The 17821-nt window shown below is 40.0% G+C and overlaps 2 protein-coding genes across 5 annotated transcripts in view; both read right to left on the bottom strand.

Annotated features, from left to right (window-relative positions):
* Positions 1-1133, bottom strand: part of wdsub1 (WD repeat, sterile alpha motif and U-box domain containing 1) — a 13511-nt gene extending 12378 nt beyond the window's left edge. The window contains exon 1 of one of the 4 annotated variants that reach the window (XM_015041185.1): positions 1079-1133. The gene's annotated coding sequence lies outside the window, so the exon portion shown is untranslated. Of the gene's footprint in view, positions 1-838 lie in introns of all 4 variants that reach the window. The other 3 variants (XM_015041186.1, XM_015041187.1, XM_015041184.1) reach the window with 3 other exon arrangements.
* A 2530-nt stretch (positions 1134-3663) lies between these two features.
* baz2ba (bromodomain adjacent to zinc finger domain, 2Ba) overlaps positions 3664-17821 on the bottom strand; it is a 37925-nt gene continuing 23767 nt past the window's right edge. Inside the window, exons 13-35 of the mRNA XM_015041180.1 lie at positions 16345-16446; positions 16018-16083; positions 15292-15357; positions 15002-15046; positions 14056-14088; positions 12020-12085; positions 11533-11673; positions 10886-11140; positions 10284-10507; positions 9764-9838; positions 9440-9674; positions 9275-9337; positions 8261-8405; positions 7321-8141; positions 6978-7230; positions 6746-6901; positions 6475-6635; positions 6044-6372; positions 5324-5459; positions 5099-5245; positions 4575-4876; positions 4267-4410; positions 3664-3909 (exon numbers count right to left, since the gene is read on the bottom strand). Coding sequence (XP_014896666.1) covers positions 3753-3909; positions 4267-4410; positions 4575-4876; positions 5099-5245; positions 5324-5459; positions 6044-6372; positions 6475-6635; positions 6746-6901; positions 6978-7230; positions 7321-8141; positions 8261-8405; positions 9275-9337; positions 9440-9674; positions 9764-9838; positions 10284-10507; positions 10886-11140; positions 11533-11673; positions 12020-12085; positions 14056-14088; positions 15002-15046; positions 15292-15357; positions 16018-16083; positions 16345-16446 — 4122 coding nt within the window. The 3' untranslated portion in view covers positions 3664-3752. The remainder of the gene's footprint in view (positions 3910-4266; positions 4411-4574; positions 4877-5098; positions 5246-5323; positions 5460-6043; positions 6373-6474; positions 6636-6745; positions 6902-6977; positions 7231-7320; positions 8142-8260; positions 8406-9274; positions 9338-9439; positions 9675-9763; positions 9839-10283; positions 10508-10885; positions 11141-11532; positions 11674-12019; positions 12086-14055; positions 14089-15001; positions 15047-15291; positions 15358-16017; positions 16084-16344; positions 16447-17821) is intronic.

The following is a 17821-nucleotide window of genomic DNA, read 5'->3' on the forward strand; positions in this document are numbered from 1 at the left end:
CCCTTCTGAAGCTGCTGCCCCCGCGACCCGATCCCGGATAAGCGGAAGAAGATGGATGGATGGATGGATCACAAGCATGAAATTACTGACAGCTAAGCATATAACCTTGACCAAGGTAGCTTCTATTATCTGCATGGATATTATTTATTGTTAAATCAGGCCTGGGTTATCAATAACAGTAACTACTTTAAGTCAATTCATTAGCTTTTATAACTTTTATTTTGTTTATAAAGTTCCAAAGACTGGAATTTGTTTGCAGTTTAAAACCCTGACCTTAGAAGGTCTACACACCTAATAATCACTCAAATGATTATCTTCCATGAGTTTAGATTAATCTAATCTAATCATTTAGCAGGACAAATAGTTTATTTTTGATGTGGTAATACAAGGACAATTAAAGTAATCTAAATAGATCAAGTATAAATCAGCATAAATCAATTTGTTTATAAGCAAATCACATTTAATTTCAATAATGGAATAAAGATTAAGAAAAGTTTTGAAAAAGCTTTCCAGACTCGGCTTTCTTTTTTCCATATAGCCAGAATTGGAAAATTGTCAAATTAATATTCAAACGTTTTAAGATTATGTAGGAATCCTGGTTCCTACAGGAAGTTTAATAGATCTCGTCGTTTGCTCCTGATCGGACTCTTGACAACTGGATAGGATAGTCTGATGCCAACAAGTGAGAAAGATAATAGATAATTATTTAGCTTGGAGGTATATTACCGCTAATATACCTCCAGGCTAAAAATGTATTCTGACAGCTTATATCGGTATTATTTCCCTTTTACGAAATGAAACAGAAATAAATGAAATAATAACCCAAAAGCTTTATCACCTTTTTTTTTCTGCCAGGAGGTCTTAATTAAATGAACTAACAAACCAGAACAACTAATTGTTGCTACTTTAGACGCTAACGGTTCTTCAGGATTATGAAGCTACTTTCTGCCATTATATGAGACATAAAAAAATAAATAAAAGCCAGCTAAAAAACAGACCGCAGAAGACAAAAGATTAGTCAGTAGACCGCGTCCTGCAGCATCTGTTATTGTTTAACAAGAGCGAACGTAAATCTCACTCGTCTCTGTCCGTCTCTGTTATTCACTGTTTACTTCCTATCCGTTCAGCTGACCGTGACGTCATTGCGTCTTCCCGATGCTGCATTCGCTGTAGCTCGGAAATAGGAAGTCATAATCGAATATTAAAATTATTTATTTTTATTTTTTTAAATATTACCTTTAGTAATAGTGCTGATTATGGTAATACCAAAACCGATTTTTATTAAACTTTTTAATTAATTTCTGTTATATTAAATACAATAATACTTTATTAATGTTCTAGTTTTTAAATTACATTTAGGCTGTGAGTTGAAGAGGTGCTGCAGAATCCCATGTAGCTGGTCTGCACCGACTTTCAAGAACCTGTGGAAGTCTGAGTTTGGACCTGCAGCCTTATTGTCGTTCTCTGCCTCTGCCTCGTCACCCGAGGACCACAGAGAGGCTGGAAGGTGAGGAAGAAAAAGGGACATTTATATCTCCTTTTGGCTGCTGACAAAAGCAGCATCACTTCCTCTTTTGAAGAGCAGGTGAGCTCTGATATACAGAATAGTAATTTGAATGATTGTTTCCATCTTTTCCATGTATTTTTTTTTTTTACCAATCCATTATCATCAATAGATGCACTTTTTAACAGAATAAAAAAAGATCTTTGAATTTATTTTAGAGAGATATAGAATTGCATATTTATTTTGTCATCTTCTTCACCCCAAATAGAAATGCATCATAATAGAAAATTGTCTTGGTTTCTGCATTAAGATTAAGAAAACTTCCCCTGCTTGTAAAACTGCTAACATAATTCTATCACTTTGCAAAAGTGATTCTATCGCTCCTACAAAAGAAGTTAGGTCATTAAAGTACCTACAATATGAATGAATATAATACGTAAAAGTATTTTCCTATTTTGATGTAAAATCATTTAACTAAAGAATACATTTTTATTAGTAATCACTGACATACTAAAGGTAAACATTTATAAAACTGCTCTTGCATATGACGTTTACGACGAAAACGTTTTGTGTGCATAATAATGTATTGTATTGTGAAGTTCATGATTTATTTTGCCACTCATTTTTATTCTTATTTTCTTAATTTGAAGGTTTAGAGTGTAGAAAACATGCTGCGCCTCTGTTTTTGGCACCACTTTTGTCAATTTATTCCATCATGGCTTGCATCATACCCCTAGTTTAAGCGGCACACGCATACCGAGCTTAAATTTCTTCTTGGAAAGAGAATAAAGATTATTAATCCGGTAATCCAAAACAGAAGCAGCAACTATGTGAAGTGGAAACTGAAATGAATCAAGTGTAAGACGCTTACGTTGAAAAACATCCTTTTAATAGGTCCGTGCCACACACTAGTGAAAAATAAAGCTCCTACAAAAGAATGATACTTTTATTCCACAATATCTTAAATAAAGTAACTTCAAGTACTTTCGACTTGGGTACAAAAAAATCTAGCTGCCTCCATCAGGCCACGACACACAGCAAGGTTCAACACAGTGGTTACAAATGGCCTTTAGGTCCTCTGTATTGTGGCAGATTCTGAGGAAATGCATCGTGGAAGCGAAACCGAATGCTTGTTGCTCCTTTGTTTCTCTGCTGAGGTGAGGAATGATTTCTGTGTTACTGTCCAACTTTGGAGGCCCTGTCAGATTTAAATCATATTAAAAAAATAATTGTCGTAAGAATGAAAACTAAAAAACAAAAAACAAAAACAAAAAAAAAACAACAACAACATCCCCTACATGCCCCTGTTGGAAGGGTAGGCACTACCAAGATTAAGGATACCACAGTGTTTGCAGAGGATATGTATATACTGTACAAACAATATTTATGATAATGTTTTCATCACGTTCACTAAAATAGAATGCTACAATCATTCTAAGGCATAAACAATATCTTAATATTCTTAAACAATTTTTACACATCGTTGCAAACAAGACATAATATTGACATTAATAAACAGTATATACACACGGATCGCCGTTGTCGAACTGTTCCTCTGCTGCTCCTGTAAATAAACACAGTTTTACAGTTTGAACAAATGAATACAGTTCTCTGATGCCCCAAAGCACTGAACAGTGTAAACAGTTTTTTTTTTTCTCTTTCTTTTCTTGGCTTTGTTTTGATATTTGGGGAAAATAAAAATTAGAACACAAAGACACATTCCTTTTTTGTTGTTGTTGTTGTTGTGGTTTAAATTCAAAGCAGTTTAGATGATTCCTCCTTTTTCATAGAAAATGAAGTGGACCTTGATTCATAAATAATTATTACAAAATTAAATACATTCACTATAATACGATTAAATAACAAAAGACTATGTACAGGTAGTGGAAAGTATTCTAGAGCAGATACATCAGTGACATTTGAGGATTCATTCAGTGCAGTGTTCTGAGACAGGGAATGGTATTGCACTAGGACACCCCATTTCTCTGGGACTCTTTGGGGCTTTTATCCCTGTTGTAATAAATCCAGCGCACCTCATGTAACAACGTTTTTTTTTTTTTTTTTTTTTTTTTTTTTTTGTATGGTGATATCTCTCTTAAGCACACAATGGATTCCTTATGAAGGAGCCGACTTTTTCTTCCATCCTGCAAAAAGCCACAAACTCCGTCAGAAAAAAAAAAAAATAGAAAATAAAACCTGGTGTTCCGTATGAAACGTTGAATGGGTTCACAAGGAGAGTCTGAACAGTTTAGTTTGTTTGCTTCAGAAGCTCAGTCCAGCGCTTCTCAAAAAACTTCCTCATGTTATGACCGGCTCGACCAATGTCCGAATTATCTTCATTGAATTTTTCACAGTTATCAAAGACCAAGTTGACGTCGATGATGAAAGTCTCCAGGTTTTGATACCTGAAATAAAGGGAAGCAATCATTAAGCTGGAACATGTTAGCAATAAAATGCTTTTCTGTATAAAAGGTATTACGACAGATCTTAGCCTTCAAACACTGGATCAATGAAAACCACAAACTATGTAGAGATGGATAGATGAAAGCTTCTTCTATATCCTGTTTTCTTTTTCTTAATGAAGACACTCAGCCATATATATATATTTTTTCATCCTACAGAAACACCCTTGTAAAAGCAGATAAAGCATTTTCTAAGTTGTTCCAGCACGTTCCTTCCTGAAAAACTGGCTTTAAAATACATGGAAATCCCCCGCAGGTTTAAAGGAAGAAAAAGAACAAATAGAAGCGTTGGGAACTCACTGGCTGCTCACAAGCTTCTCACGTATAGTGGAGAAGTCCATCGGCTTTTTTATGACCTTCCTGTAGCCAGGGACCGATTTTAGGTTGACAGGCGTGAGAAAAGGCCATGCATCCTGATGCCGCTCCAACTCTGCGAGAAGTACTCTGTCGGGAACACAAACGCAAAGACAAGAATTGGTTTTTGAGACGTAACAAGCTCTTGATTACAACAAAGAATGTGTGATGATTTTAATTACTTTAAAGAACTATTCAACGGGAAAAAAAAAAAAAAAAAAGACGACAAGAGCGAACACGCCAAGGGCAGATACCTGCATAATCCCAGGTCCCTGTTGTTGTCTCTTGCCGTCTTGGCCCGTTTCACACACACAGGGCTCTCCTGATTGGCTGGTATCAGAGCAGGTGAAGCCTCCTCTGTTTTTCTCTTCCTGCTGGTGTCTTTTGATCCTTTTTTGGGCGTGCTGCTGGCACTGACTGAATCCTCCTCTGATACCTCCCCGTTACCTGTCTGCTTCACGTTCTTCTTGGACTCCCCGCTTTTTTTGCTGCTTCCTCCGCTAGAAGCTACAGTTTTGGCTGGAGGCTTTTTGGTCTTTGGGGACGGACCACTTGCCTGTGAAATTGAACAGTTAGTACACAAAATCTTTAAAAGTGTTGCGTCTTGAAGTTATGTCGATCAACTCAATTTTCGAATTATAAACAATTTACATGGCTTGGAAACTGTTGGGAGATCACTGCATCTATTTTTAACAGCATCGACGGTACGGATCCTACAGGATCCTGAAAATCTAAACTAAATGATATGAGCCCGATTATACTATTTACACTGACATACCGTTGAAATGCAGGCTGGACAGTACCAGTCTCCTTCGGGGATGCTGGTGATCTTGGGTTTGTGACAGTAAGTGTGACACCCTTTGTCACAGCCGTCGCACAACAAAAGGAGGTCCTCATTGTCCCCCTTTTTGCACATCTGACAGTACTAAAAAGACAAACCCGTCCATTAAAACAAGAAAGCTCTTCCCGAGGTTTGTCTATAACCTTTGGAGCATTTTCTTACCACTTTCATGATAGACCTTTCCCAAGCGATAGACTTCTGCAGCTGCTGGATGCACATGGCCAACTGGGCGGCACTGCGGACCTCACTCAGAGCCTTCCTCCATACCTTCATACCGTGGGCTACCTCCTCCTCACCGCTAAGAGAGGACAGGAGGATGAGGATCAAAAATGCACAACGAAATAAGGATTTATGGGTCTGTTTTCACACAAGCTGCTTGGTATCAGTTGAAAAAAGTTGCCAGCAAGACAGCAGATCATTATGAGCTCTGGCTGTGCAGAGACAGGCATGAGGGTGTAAGGTGCTGGGGAGAGGTACACACCCATTCTGTCAGGTTAAAGGTACGCTCATGCAGAAAGTTTGAGGGTTTGTTAAATTCTGGAAGCCAAAGGTTTGCTCATAATCAAGGTTACAGAGTAACAACACCATGCAAATGATTGTAGGAAACAAAAGTCCAAACAACACTGAACAATGACAATGTGCAGGAAATGAAACTGAGTGAAGCCCCTACCAACCTCCCCCCAAAAGAACCCCCCCAAAAAAAACTCCATGAGGCCCAACAAAAACAGATGTACACAAATCTGACAAGCGGCCACAAACATCTGCTGTTAAAGCAACCAAGACCCTCAGTTTTGGAGTGACATGGGAAACAAAAAGCACAGACAGAGAGAGGAAGGGGTCTTAGTGGGAGAGTGGGGAGCTTTGGTTGGAGAAATGACCTACCCTTCCCTGTCAGCACTAGAGGATGGGGCGGGGGCAGGGACAGTGACCGTACCCACATTATCCAGCCTGATCTGAATGGTGGTACCTAAGGGGCTCCTCAGGTACCTTCTCTCGATGTTGCGCTCCAGATCGGCCAGACGTGTCACTGCTATGTCCAGAGGGTTGTCCGGGTGACGCATCACCCCGCCCTTCTCTCCACGTTCCTCAAGATGCTCCTTGGAGTCCTTATCTCCTGCACCTCCTGATGCTGGTGTTGACTTAGTGGGGGGCTTGTGCTCGTAGTACACCAGATCCTCCCGCTCAGACTGAGGATCTGGGTAGGTCCAGCCCTGGATGGGATATCATTTGTCATGTCTTCTGACCAGATGGCGTTTAAACCTATTTTATTGTAATTTGGACACACAACACGAAGAAGGACATCCAAAATTTACCTTGACTTGCAAGCTGGCTGCAGTCACTTTCCTCTCCAGCTCCTCAACCTGCTGCAGCACAGCAATGTCCATTTCCATGGCCTGTTCCTCCACACACCAGCCCCGCACTGACTCCACACTGACCTGGCTTTCCTCAAGCTCCCGGAGCTCAATCATGGCCACTAGAAGATTGACACAACAGAAGTTACACAGACCCGCATACAAAAACAAAATTGCTAATGCAACTATCTGGAACATTTATACAAGCAGGAAGACCTGTTGCATTACTCACCATCTTTGTGTTTGGTGCAAACCTGTGGGATTATCTCCAGGTATTTCTGCATCTGCCGCTGGAGGCCCCGCTCCCGGATTCCTCGACTGTGGAGAGCATCAACCAGTGCCCGCAGCTGTTCGATGTGAGACACCCGCCACCAACCTGTCAGCAGTTCTGAGACAGCAAACACACGCGATCCCATTAGCAGAAGTTGGTGTTTTGTCATCACCAACGCGGCGAGGTCACTCACCTTCTGGAATGGGCCGAGGTGCAGGGTGGTCAAGCGACTTCGGCATCTCCAAGGCAGAAGAGGGCATAGAGGAGCTTTTCTCAATGCGAGGTATAGGTGACTCACTCTTACTAGAGACACTTGCTGTTGTGTTGCCCTCCAGGGAATGACCTGGCATGGGGCTGGGGCTACTGCACAGAGGTAAGCTGGGACTTATCACACCACTAGGCCAGTTTGCAAAAGAAACCCCAAGCAATGAGCCCCCTGACTTCAACTAAAAGAAAGAGACAAACAAACTCTTAGTAAAATTGGAAATAAAACTTCAGTGGCATCCATTATGTTTTATCCTGGACATCGGCCTTACCTGCAGGGCAGACAAAGGGTAGTTGAGGAGACCAGTTGGGTGATGCGGGCTAGCGGACGCAGAGGCAGCAGAAGGCGTGAGAGGTAGGGCGGGGGAAGGAGGTGGAGACCGAGGTCTGCCCGGTGTTGAAGACGCCTGAGGAGAGCCACGCGGCGCTCCTGGCGGAGTAGTGGTAAGAGAAGAGAGGTCACAAGGGTTGCGAGGAAGTAGACTGAACCAGTGCCCACTCCTCTCGGTCAGAACTCTGAGCAACTGGTCATTGGCTTGGAATACGAGGTGTGGAGATGGCACAGGAGAGGAAGTTGGAGGAGTGTTCCCTGGGCTTTCCTGTCGGACGGGCAGGCAGGGGAAAGATGAAGATGTAGAAGCCGGAGGAGGGATGTTTGTAGTGTCATTAGTGGTCACTAAGGAAGGAGTTAATGCTGCTGCAGGCTCTGGGGTAGTATGATTGGGGGAAGGTAATGTTTCTTTCTTGGAGGCATTAGGAATGTTCACGGGACTGATCTCTTGTATCCCAAGTGGACTCTCCTTTTCCTCTGCCTTTAGAGATTGCTTGCTAACGTCTTTGCCAACATTTCGGAGTGTACACAGTTTTGAGATGCAGCCGGCCTGCTGGTAGAACAGAGTCTGAGTGTTTTTCTTCCCCTCATGTTCCTGACCCTCGTCTTTCTGTTGTTCCAAGCTCTGTGTCCGAAGGTTCTGTCCATCGAGGCTGCGGGGTTTCTCCTTGTGCAGTTCAAACTCCTGGGGTTCCTCTTTCACCTTGACCTCTTCGGCTGCTCTTCTCCTCCTCTGCCGCTCCTCCTCCAGTTCCTCTGGGGCTGAGGAAAGAATAACAAGAGTATTTAGCGCAAATATTTTTGAAACAACATGCTTTCCAAATACCTTGAAGAGGATCAAAAGAAATATGCTAATCATGAGTGCTTTGTGCTGCCTCTACCTTCTCCACTCTCCATAGCTTCAATGAAGACCCCTCCGCAGTGTGGCAGAACCCAGTACCGGCGCCGATACCGGTCCTGACCATACATCATGGAGCGCAGAGAATGAGATGTCTCAAAGAGCTTTCTTCTGGTCTGATGATGTTGCTGGAAAAATATAAAGAAGCCACATGATATTTTGCTTAACTTCAATATTTTGAGAACATCGAGCTAAATTATGCTGTTGTTCCCATGAGTTTACAAATATATGACTACCCTCTCTCCCTTTTATTAAATAGGAGGATCAGCCACGGTGTTAGTTAACAGTGGTAAAACTTATACAAATTGTCTGCTTTTCAGCAATATTTCAAACTACTTTTGCTGTTTTGAAAAAATAAAATGCATTAAAATATGTGAGAGTTTTGGGAATTCAGTGATAATAACAGACATGTTGAAGCTGTGAGCTTGACTCACAATGTTTACATGGTCAACACTAACCATGAATTCATTCATTTTAACCTGGGTGACCTGAATCTGGAACTCGTTCCTGTCTAGGATAACCGGGCACAACAATGAATAAGAAGCACTGCACAACACGCTAATGGGGTAATTCAACAGGTTAAATAATATCCCCATGCCAGCACACATTTTCATAGAATACCGTTTTAAAATGCACGCTAATATATTTTAAGACATCATAGCTGATGCGTAGTTTAGTTGTGGGACTTGTTTCTCATTGTGCCAATTGTCTATCGAGATGTATTCAAAAGCTAGAAGGAAATATTCATGTTGACATGAAAATAAGCACTTCATAACCATGTATAGTAATATAACAAACAGCAGTAATAATTACTGCTTCTGTGCTTTATCTCTTTGTAACTGACTTCCCAGGAGAGTTGTTTAATCTCTGAGTTCTGCATGCAATCACACATTATTACCAACAGCCAAGCATGCATAATTTCTCTGTCTCCTTAAACATTTATGGTTACAGTGATTAGATTCGTCGTACCACATACTCATTCTACAGAAGAGTGTACCTTAGCTAATTTCTCTATTTGCTTCTCAAGCTCCTCAATGCTGGTGGCCTGGTCGACTTCATCCTGATAGGAGGGGAGGAAAAAAAACCCAGCAGATGTCTGTAAGTGATTAGAATGAGGTCAATTTTTATAACGAGCATTAAGTTGCATTCATTTTGGTTTTACCTCGTCAAAGGTCTCCACTTTTTTTACTTTTTTAATTTCCTCCTCCTCCTCCTCGTCGTCGTCGTCTTCTGCCTGATCATCACTGTCATCATCGTCGTCGTCGTCATCCTCGCTGTCTCCACCCAGCTTCCTCTTGCGCTTGGCGGCAGAGGATGGAGTGCCAACGGACTGGTTCTCTTCCACACCCGCGCTGGCCTCCCTCTTCCCGGTCCGCTTGGCGTGAATGGTCTTCAGCCTGCGTGGAGATCCACAACAACTTCAGCCGGACCGTTTTATCGAAATTAAAAGATGTGTTCTTAATACCGACATTTGAGGAAAACTTACTTCTTCAGTTTTCCTTCCATAATGATCTTGTCCTTCCTCATGTTCGCCATTTGATCCAGATTCTTGTCAATCTCACTGCAACAGGAAATGCATTACTCTAAATTAAACCCGTGCTTTTAATGAAAGTTGAGATTAACAGGCAGCTATAGAGAGGCAGAGAAAAAAAAATGTAATAGCCTGTATCCCAGAGACCAAATTACTTGTACACTTTGTTTAAAAGCTCTGCAAATTACTACCCGTTTCTGCAGTTATTAATTGTTTTCCACTGAATAAAAAAAAGGGTTGCTGCTTGTAAAACAAAAACAAAAAAAAAAACCAACAACTTCAAAATTAAGCAATATACAGCCCACACATAGATACATGTTGGATTTCTGTTAATATGTTTCACTCAAGCAAACCCACAGAGAGAGAGAAAAAAATGAAACCATGCAGAAAACCTCAAAACCACCAGGTACTTTGTAACTAAAACTGAGAATATTTGCAAAAATAAACAGTTTTAAGTTTGTGTTTCTTCCCCTACCTGATAACAGCTTTACTGCAGGCCAGCTCATTAGCCAAGAACCCCAGAATTGAGGCCTTCTGGGCAGGAGTGTGAGCCTGGAAGGCTTTGGTCTTCAGACTGAGGGCCAAAGGAGCCAGCTCTGTGTTGGAACAATGAGCGCTCATGTACATTTGCAGCACCTCCGAGACGTTATCCCTGTTGATGCCAACGTTGGTTAAGTGGTCCCCCAGCATGGTTTTTGTCTGATTGTGAAGGAGTTGATGAGAAAGACAAAAGGGTCGTGACATCACTTTAACTTTTCGATTCAAGTTGATCAAAACTGTCAGCATATTTGTCTTTTGTAGCAGTATTTATTCGTTGAGTAAAAATACGTATTTTTATTTTGTAATTGCAGTTAATCTGTAGTTAAAAACAGCAAATCAAAAGTTCAAACACATTAAGATTTACATTAAAATGGTATTTATTTTAAATAAAAATGTCAAATTTAAGTTTCAAATTCTTTTTTTCAGCCTCTAATTATCAATACATAACTGACGAAATTTCCATATGCCCATACATAACTATTATGATAATCTAATTCTTTTATAAAATCGTTCCTGATTCAAATATAAATTCTCTACCTTTTGTCCAGGTGGCAAACCGGGATCACAGACTGCTAGAGAGAGCAGTTTGACCAGAAGGTCTTGAACTTGGCCCATGCTGTCCCCCACGTTGAGCAAGCCTTCCTGCAGCATTCCCAAGGTGGGAACATCTGCATTCAAATCAAGTCCTAAAACTTTTCCAAAGCCTCTCAAGAACTGCATGAGCATCAGGCAGTCTGACACTGCCCGTCCAGGGAGGATGAGGCCAGGGATGCGGGAGAACTCTGGGAGAGGCTGGACACGGAAAAACAGGGAAAATTCAGATTGAAACACTGACATCGGCTGCTGTCAGTATCTTGTAAATCTCCCCCCAAATACTTGAATCCTATCACTGCAGTTATTTATTTGGTTATATCACTTTTTTCTATCCCACATTTGACTTCTGCTTAACTTTTCATTAACATTTGTACAGCATCTTGTAAACACCCAGTTTTATTTTGCAGTTCCTCACTTTCACCACTTGAGGGAACACATGTCTAAAAAATCACAATCATATGATCTTAACACTGACCCGAGAAAGTGCTCCACTAACTCTGCTCTCACAACAAGTCTTTTGCTCCCAGTACATCATCAGTATTATCGCCAATGCGACTAATAACAGTGTTTATAACAGAAAGAGCACCAACCTTATGGTCAGAAAGACACATGTCTTCGTTTGGCTTTTTCAGCTCCCTCGCTATCTCCAGCTCTAGTCGCCGTTGCTCCAGTTTGCGCTCTTTGTTCAAGCGCTTCTCATCTCTTTTCTCCTGCCGCAAGCGTTCACGCTCCTAGAGAGTCCAAAATTTGAGGGAGCATTAGGGACGTGAAGCAAGTGTGTGTGCGTGTGTGAGTGCGTGTGCTTGTGTGTAAAAACAGACAAGGGGCTTTGCATGGCTTTGCTGAGCAGTGTTAGAATTCAGCCCTAATACTGCTGCGCATTCGGAGGAAAAGTGCTTGAGGGCCAGAATCCTTTAACTCGGTACGAGTGTAGGGGGGGGGGGAAAGGAGGAAAAGTGTGCAACGGAAGGAGAGAAAGCAAGAATTCATGGAGAGAATAATGACTTTGTTCCTTTTTATGGCAGTGGCCATGTGGATGTGTGTGTTTCTGAATCCGGTCGTGTGCATGTGAACTACCTCTGCTTTCTTGCGAGCCTCAACAGCCTTCATCAGCATTACATGTTGCCTCCTCCTTTCCCTCTCCTAAAATGGTAAAAAAAAAAAAAAAAAAAAAAAAAGGGGGAGCATTAAGGTGCACGCACTGTACAAACAGCACTCAAGGTCGACTGAGTTGCTTATGTATTCATGTAAAACTGAATTCATTAGAGGCACCATACGCGAACAAACACAAAACAATGCTTCACGTGTATACACTTTTCACATGTATGGTGGAAGCATAAGTGAACAGTACGGTAGTACAATGACAACCAAAAAAGCAACACATAGATGCGATACAAAGTAGATGTGATGACAGGCTCGGAAAAAAAAAAAAACAACAAAAAAACAAAAGGAAAAAAGAAGCAGCTTGAATCGTTGACGGCGCCTCTAAACTAAAGCTGACACAACAAAAGCGAGAAAGTGCTAGTTCCAACAAGTTGTCTGACGTGCCACACGGTCGTTGCAATCAAAACAACAATAAAAAAAAAATTTACGCGAGTCAAAGCTGATCTTTATTTTCAGCCTCATTCCAGTAATATTTGGTGAGGGAATGACAAAGAGGAACGGATAGTTAAAAAGCAGCAAAAAAAAAACAAAAAAACAGAGCAGTTCCACTTCAGTGGTTTTGGCAGCTGAAGTATTAGCAGAAAATGTGACTGCTGAGGATGAGACATCTGTGTTATTCTTTTGGTGCATGATACACCGCCTACTGCAAAAGGGCACAGGACTCACTGGTGACTGACTATCGTTTTATGTGATCTCTTTACGGCTTCCTGTTTCTTTGTATCAACCTGTCATTCCCTCTGTGATCTACCAGGTAGACACAGTTGCTGCTATTAGGGTTTGCCAAAAAACATTCCCAGCACACAGAGACTAAAACAAGCTGTTTGTGAGGATCGGTTTATCATAGTCATAAACAACCAAACAAATAAACAGCTAGACACCACAAGTTCTGCTCTGCAGTAATATTTTTTTCCCCCTTATTTGCTTTTTTTTGTCAACAAATGTAAAACTTAAAAAAAAAAACAGGAAAATTTTAAAAGAGGTAATGAAACCCACACATTCTTTCAATCCTTTAAAAAAACTATATAGAGAGACTGTCACAAAAACAGGCTTTAAAGGTCAACATTATTTTTATGGATCTCTCTTTTTACCCACTCATTGAACTCTGAATGAAGTTATAAGTGGGGCGAGGCATTGATTTCCTCAGTCCTTTTAAATACAAATAGGCCAATCTTTAGATTCAGCTGCAACTGTGCATTATGAGTGAAAAAAAAAAAAAAAGATCTACAAGCAGGAGAGCCAGGCCAAAATAAAACAAACTACTCAGAACCATATTTGTTGTCATGGTGGAATCAAATATGTTCTTATCCTTCTGTGAAATGGGTCAATTTTAACACTAAAGTTCAGACTGCGGGGGTATGTTCCTGGACGTGCCACCACCATGAAGACAAAATGACTCCCAGTAGCTGTTTTCATTCTTTGTGCAAAGTACAGGAACAGTGAATGACAGAGAGGCTGGCATGGGGCAGGTTAAAGTCCAGAACTCTATGGACTGCAGAACAGATGCACGGACGGACAGACACAAGCTCGATCTCTGGGCTGAAATCGTCAAGCACTCATGGGTAACACAGGCTACTCCGATACAACGGTTAGACGATGTGCGTGATGGATGGAAACTCCTCGAGCGCTCTCTCTCTCTCTCTCTCTCTCTCAGACAGTGAGTGTGGATTGCCGAGCAGTCTTTGCAATGCATTTTGAGTAGAAGGGGGAGGACGAGGAAGGGGGGAGGGGGACAGAAGCTGCCTGGCCACCGTGACAGGGTCAGTTGTCCCTCAGGACGAGCAGATGGAGGCAGCATACTGACTCTTTTTCTCTTTTGTTGGTTTTGCTGGAAAGCCATGCAGAAGAATGTAGTATGACAGCAGCCAGTGCTACACTTAATGCATTGCTATGACAACCATAACACAACCAGTTACACGATGCAGGTGTTAGATGTACAAAAATAAACATACCCATACCATATCTAGTCTATGCCTCTCCAACTCCTGGCAGAGAGAGTTGGCAAAGTATTATGGAACAGAAGTAATCACCAATACCAATAAGCAAGGAGTAAAACAAAGAGAAATGCTGAAACAAGTCATTAAAAAAAACACGTTTTGGATCTAATATCACTCACACTTCATATTCTCACACATCTACGTACTGTATTTAAATTTATACTCTCTCACACACACACACACACACACACACACATTTAAGGATGTTTCAGGTAAATGAGGCATGGGCTGGTTGATCAGTGGTTCAGTGGTCAAAACTGCTAATTTCCGTCTTACAGTTTAATGTTGTTTTGATAGGATGGACACATGGAGCATAAAGTGTTGCCCCTCCCCTGCTTATTACTGCCAGTCAAGCTGACTTAAAGAAAAATATGACTTACAAGAAAAACAGACTGAGCTGTTTTGGAATTTGTTCTAGTCAACACAGCCAACTGTGGTGTGAAAATAAAAAGAACATACTCAATATCCTTATGAATATAACTTTGGTTCAAAACTACAGTTTCCAAACTACAAGCAGTAGGTCCGTCAAGCGTCCCACGATGACATCAACTTGTTACTTACAAAAAAGCAGCAAAAAGCAGGTATATTCTGTGGAATAAGGACTTGAAAAATACTTTTAAATTTGACCAGTGTTTTGTTTATATATATATATTTTCAGAATGCTAAAAATAAGTGACATAAAATTGTCATTATAATTGTTGCTTTTCTTCTTCAAATTTAACAAATTACAACATGATTTACATTTTTGTTCAAAGTTTCTGTGTGAACAGTGACAGGAGGGAAACTGTGTTGTTTTTACTCAAGGTGACAGTCTGATCCCAGCCCATGCTTAAGCTAAATACATTCTTACATTAGTAATCAGTTCACTTGAGAGCCTAAGAAAGTTGTAGTAAAAGCTTACCTGGTGTTTAAGAATCTCCGCCTGCTGCCTCCTCAACTCTTTCTCCTTGAAAGCAAGACAAAAATGGCGAGGGGGGGAATTAATATGCTCCCCTCATGTTAATATCATGAAAATGACTACAGACAGATGGGACTTTTGTTTATTTTAAATGCTGCTTTTCATTTGTTTGCTTTGTGCCTTTCAAGTCGTAAAAGCCCATTATACATTTTTTAATTAACATAATCATCCTCATTCAGAAATGTGCATTATAATGTATGCTTCTATAACTTTCGCTGAAATACAAAACATACCTTTATGCGTTTCTCAGCCTCTAATATTTTGGCATTGGCAGCTTCTTCCTTCTTTTTCCGTTTGGCCTATGAATAAAGAATACAGTGACAGGAACACATCAATCAGTCTTGGTTGAGAGCTTTGTTGCACGTAAAGTGACTGTTTGCAGCTTTCTGGCTTGAGCAAAGATTTCCACGCTCCTGAATGCCAGTCAAATTTGTAAAACAGAGGGAATGAATAATGTATCTCTTTAACGTGTAATTGTGAAAATGTTGAAGCCTCCTGTTAAGTGTGGCTTGCCAACCGTGTCAACTCAAAATTGATTTAGTCCTGTTAAAACACTTTGAAGCTCATACAGAATAATTGTGTGCGTCTGCAGATGTGTGACGTGCGTGCAACTTGAAATGTGTGTTTGCGTGCGGCAAACAGCGTTTTTTTTTTTTTCCCCTTGACCCACTTATGCTAAACTGTTACTGTTGTCTGATAAAAAAAAAAGACTTTTCTGTCCAATTTAAATAAGGTCTGAAGAGGCAGCAACATCCATTTTAATATTCAACACCCGTCAACCAAGACCAATTTAGCATTAGTTCCATGTGGAATTATGCCTAAGAAGACGCAACTCCCTCCAATGCATGCTGCTGTTCAGTAATGAGCTTTAGGAAGATTAAAACACTATAGACTTGGGGGCTCCAGCTATCCAGGAATGCTCTGCTTAATCAGAGGTGCTGCTGGATCAGATTCTCTACCTCCAAAATTTGCTGCGCTCTCAGTTCTTTCTCCATCCGAATCTGCTGAATGCGCTTGATCTTTTCCTGCAAGAAAAAAAAAAAAAAAAAAAAAAAAATAATCCCTTAATATTTTAGACAGTGGAAGACATCCACTTACAAAATCACTTTCCGATGACTCCATTTTCGCAAGATAAAGTATACAGTGAAGTTTACAAGCAGAAGTAATAACAGCAATTGGAAAGTGGAAGTCAGTGACAAAAGTCAGCATTTGGCGAAAGATTCAGTGCCGAGGGTTTTAAGGGAGGATAGGAAGGAAAGACAGACAGACTTTTCATCAGCACACACCTGCTGCTTGAGTATCTTGATCTGTTCCTTCTGCTTTCTTCTCTCTTCTGCTGCCATGATGGCTGCAAAGAGATAAGGTAGTGTTTTATCACTGGCCAGAAAAATGATGAGCACAACAATTTACATTTATGAGAATTCATAAGAACAAATGTGCTCGTGCTCAGATCAGAATGTACAACGTGAGCGTCTGAGCTTTTTCACAGCAAGAAAGAGTGAAACACAAACAATGCATACAAGAACAAATGTTTCATTAAAATGATCTGGTCGTAGAAAAATATACAAAGTGAAAATTAATGAGTTGGAGATCATTGTTCTACTAGTTTTTAAATTACTTCAAATAAGTCGTTATGTTATCTTTTTTTTTAAAAAACCCAAAGGCATTCTTGTGAACAACTAATTCATAATTTTGTACTCAGACATATTTAGTTTCAAACACTGAGATGTACATGCTGTTTTATACTCCCGCCTTTTTCCCTTGAAAAATGTTAAATTATGTAATCAAATCTCATTTAAGTTCCTATATAAAGCTAAAATGAATAAATAATTACAATAATCATCAAGATCAACACTTATGAACATAATTAACAGTTTACCCATCAATCAAGTAACACCACTGTTTAGGTACGATGGGGTGTCCGTTCTAATTTTCACCTCAAAAAATATATTTCACCTGATTGGTGATTATTATTATTTTTCTGGAGGCGGGAGGAATATTAAAAGACATTTGTGAGAATCATATTGGACAGGAATATTAAGTCACTTATTGTAAGACATCTGAAAGTTCAACTGCCTTTAGCTGCATTTGAGCTCATCCCAGTATAAAAGACTAGGAGTAAAAGCATTTATTTTACTCTACTGTTTTTTTATTTTTGTTACTCTTATCTTGTACTGTCCACATTCTGACAGATTAAATTTCCCACTGATGGGACAAATAAAGGATCATCTTATCTTATTCAGTTTTCCAGGTTTAGGATTATAGAGTTAAAATCATTTACTTTTTTTCTGGTATTAGTGTTTACAATACTACTCCAACGACTTATTAAAGGCCATTGACAATATGTGCAAAACTTAGTTGTATGTTTAACACATGTAGTAAGTTTACAGAACAACTCTTAAATTAAACAGAGAGGTTTAAAAGTGACTGAAAGCTTGAGCTAATTATCAGATGATGGCATTAAGCTACTGGCAAAAACAGCCTAACAAAGAAATTTGTTTCTATGGAAAAGGCAATAAAAAAGCAAAGGCAATCAACCATATTAAGTAATTTGTATTTGAGCAAATTTTCACATCAAATTAAAGAAGTGATGGAATAAACTTGAAATGTTAAAAACGGTTGAAATGTGGTGATCCATTACACCAGACAGCTCTGGTTTCACTTCTCAATATAAGTGGAGGCTAAGCAAATGATATTTCACTTTTTGAAATTCATTATCATGCATATCCTATATATATATATATATATACATATATATATATA

This window comes from Poecilia latipinna, unplaced genomic scaffold (assembly GCF_001443285.1).
Source record: "Poecilia latipinna isolate Pla-1442-1.1 unplaced genomic scaffold, P_latipinna-1.0 Scaffold541, whole genome shotgun sequence".
Taxonomy (NCBI): domain Eukaryota; kingdom Metazoa; phylum Chordata; class Actinopteri; order Cyprinodontiformes; family Poeciliidae; genus Poecilia; species Poecilia latipinna.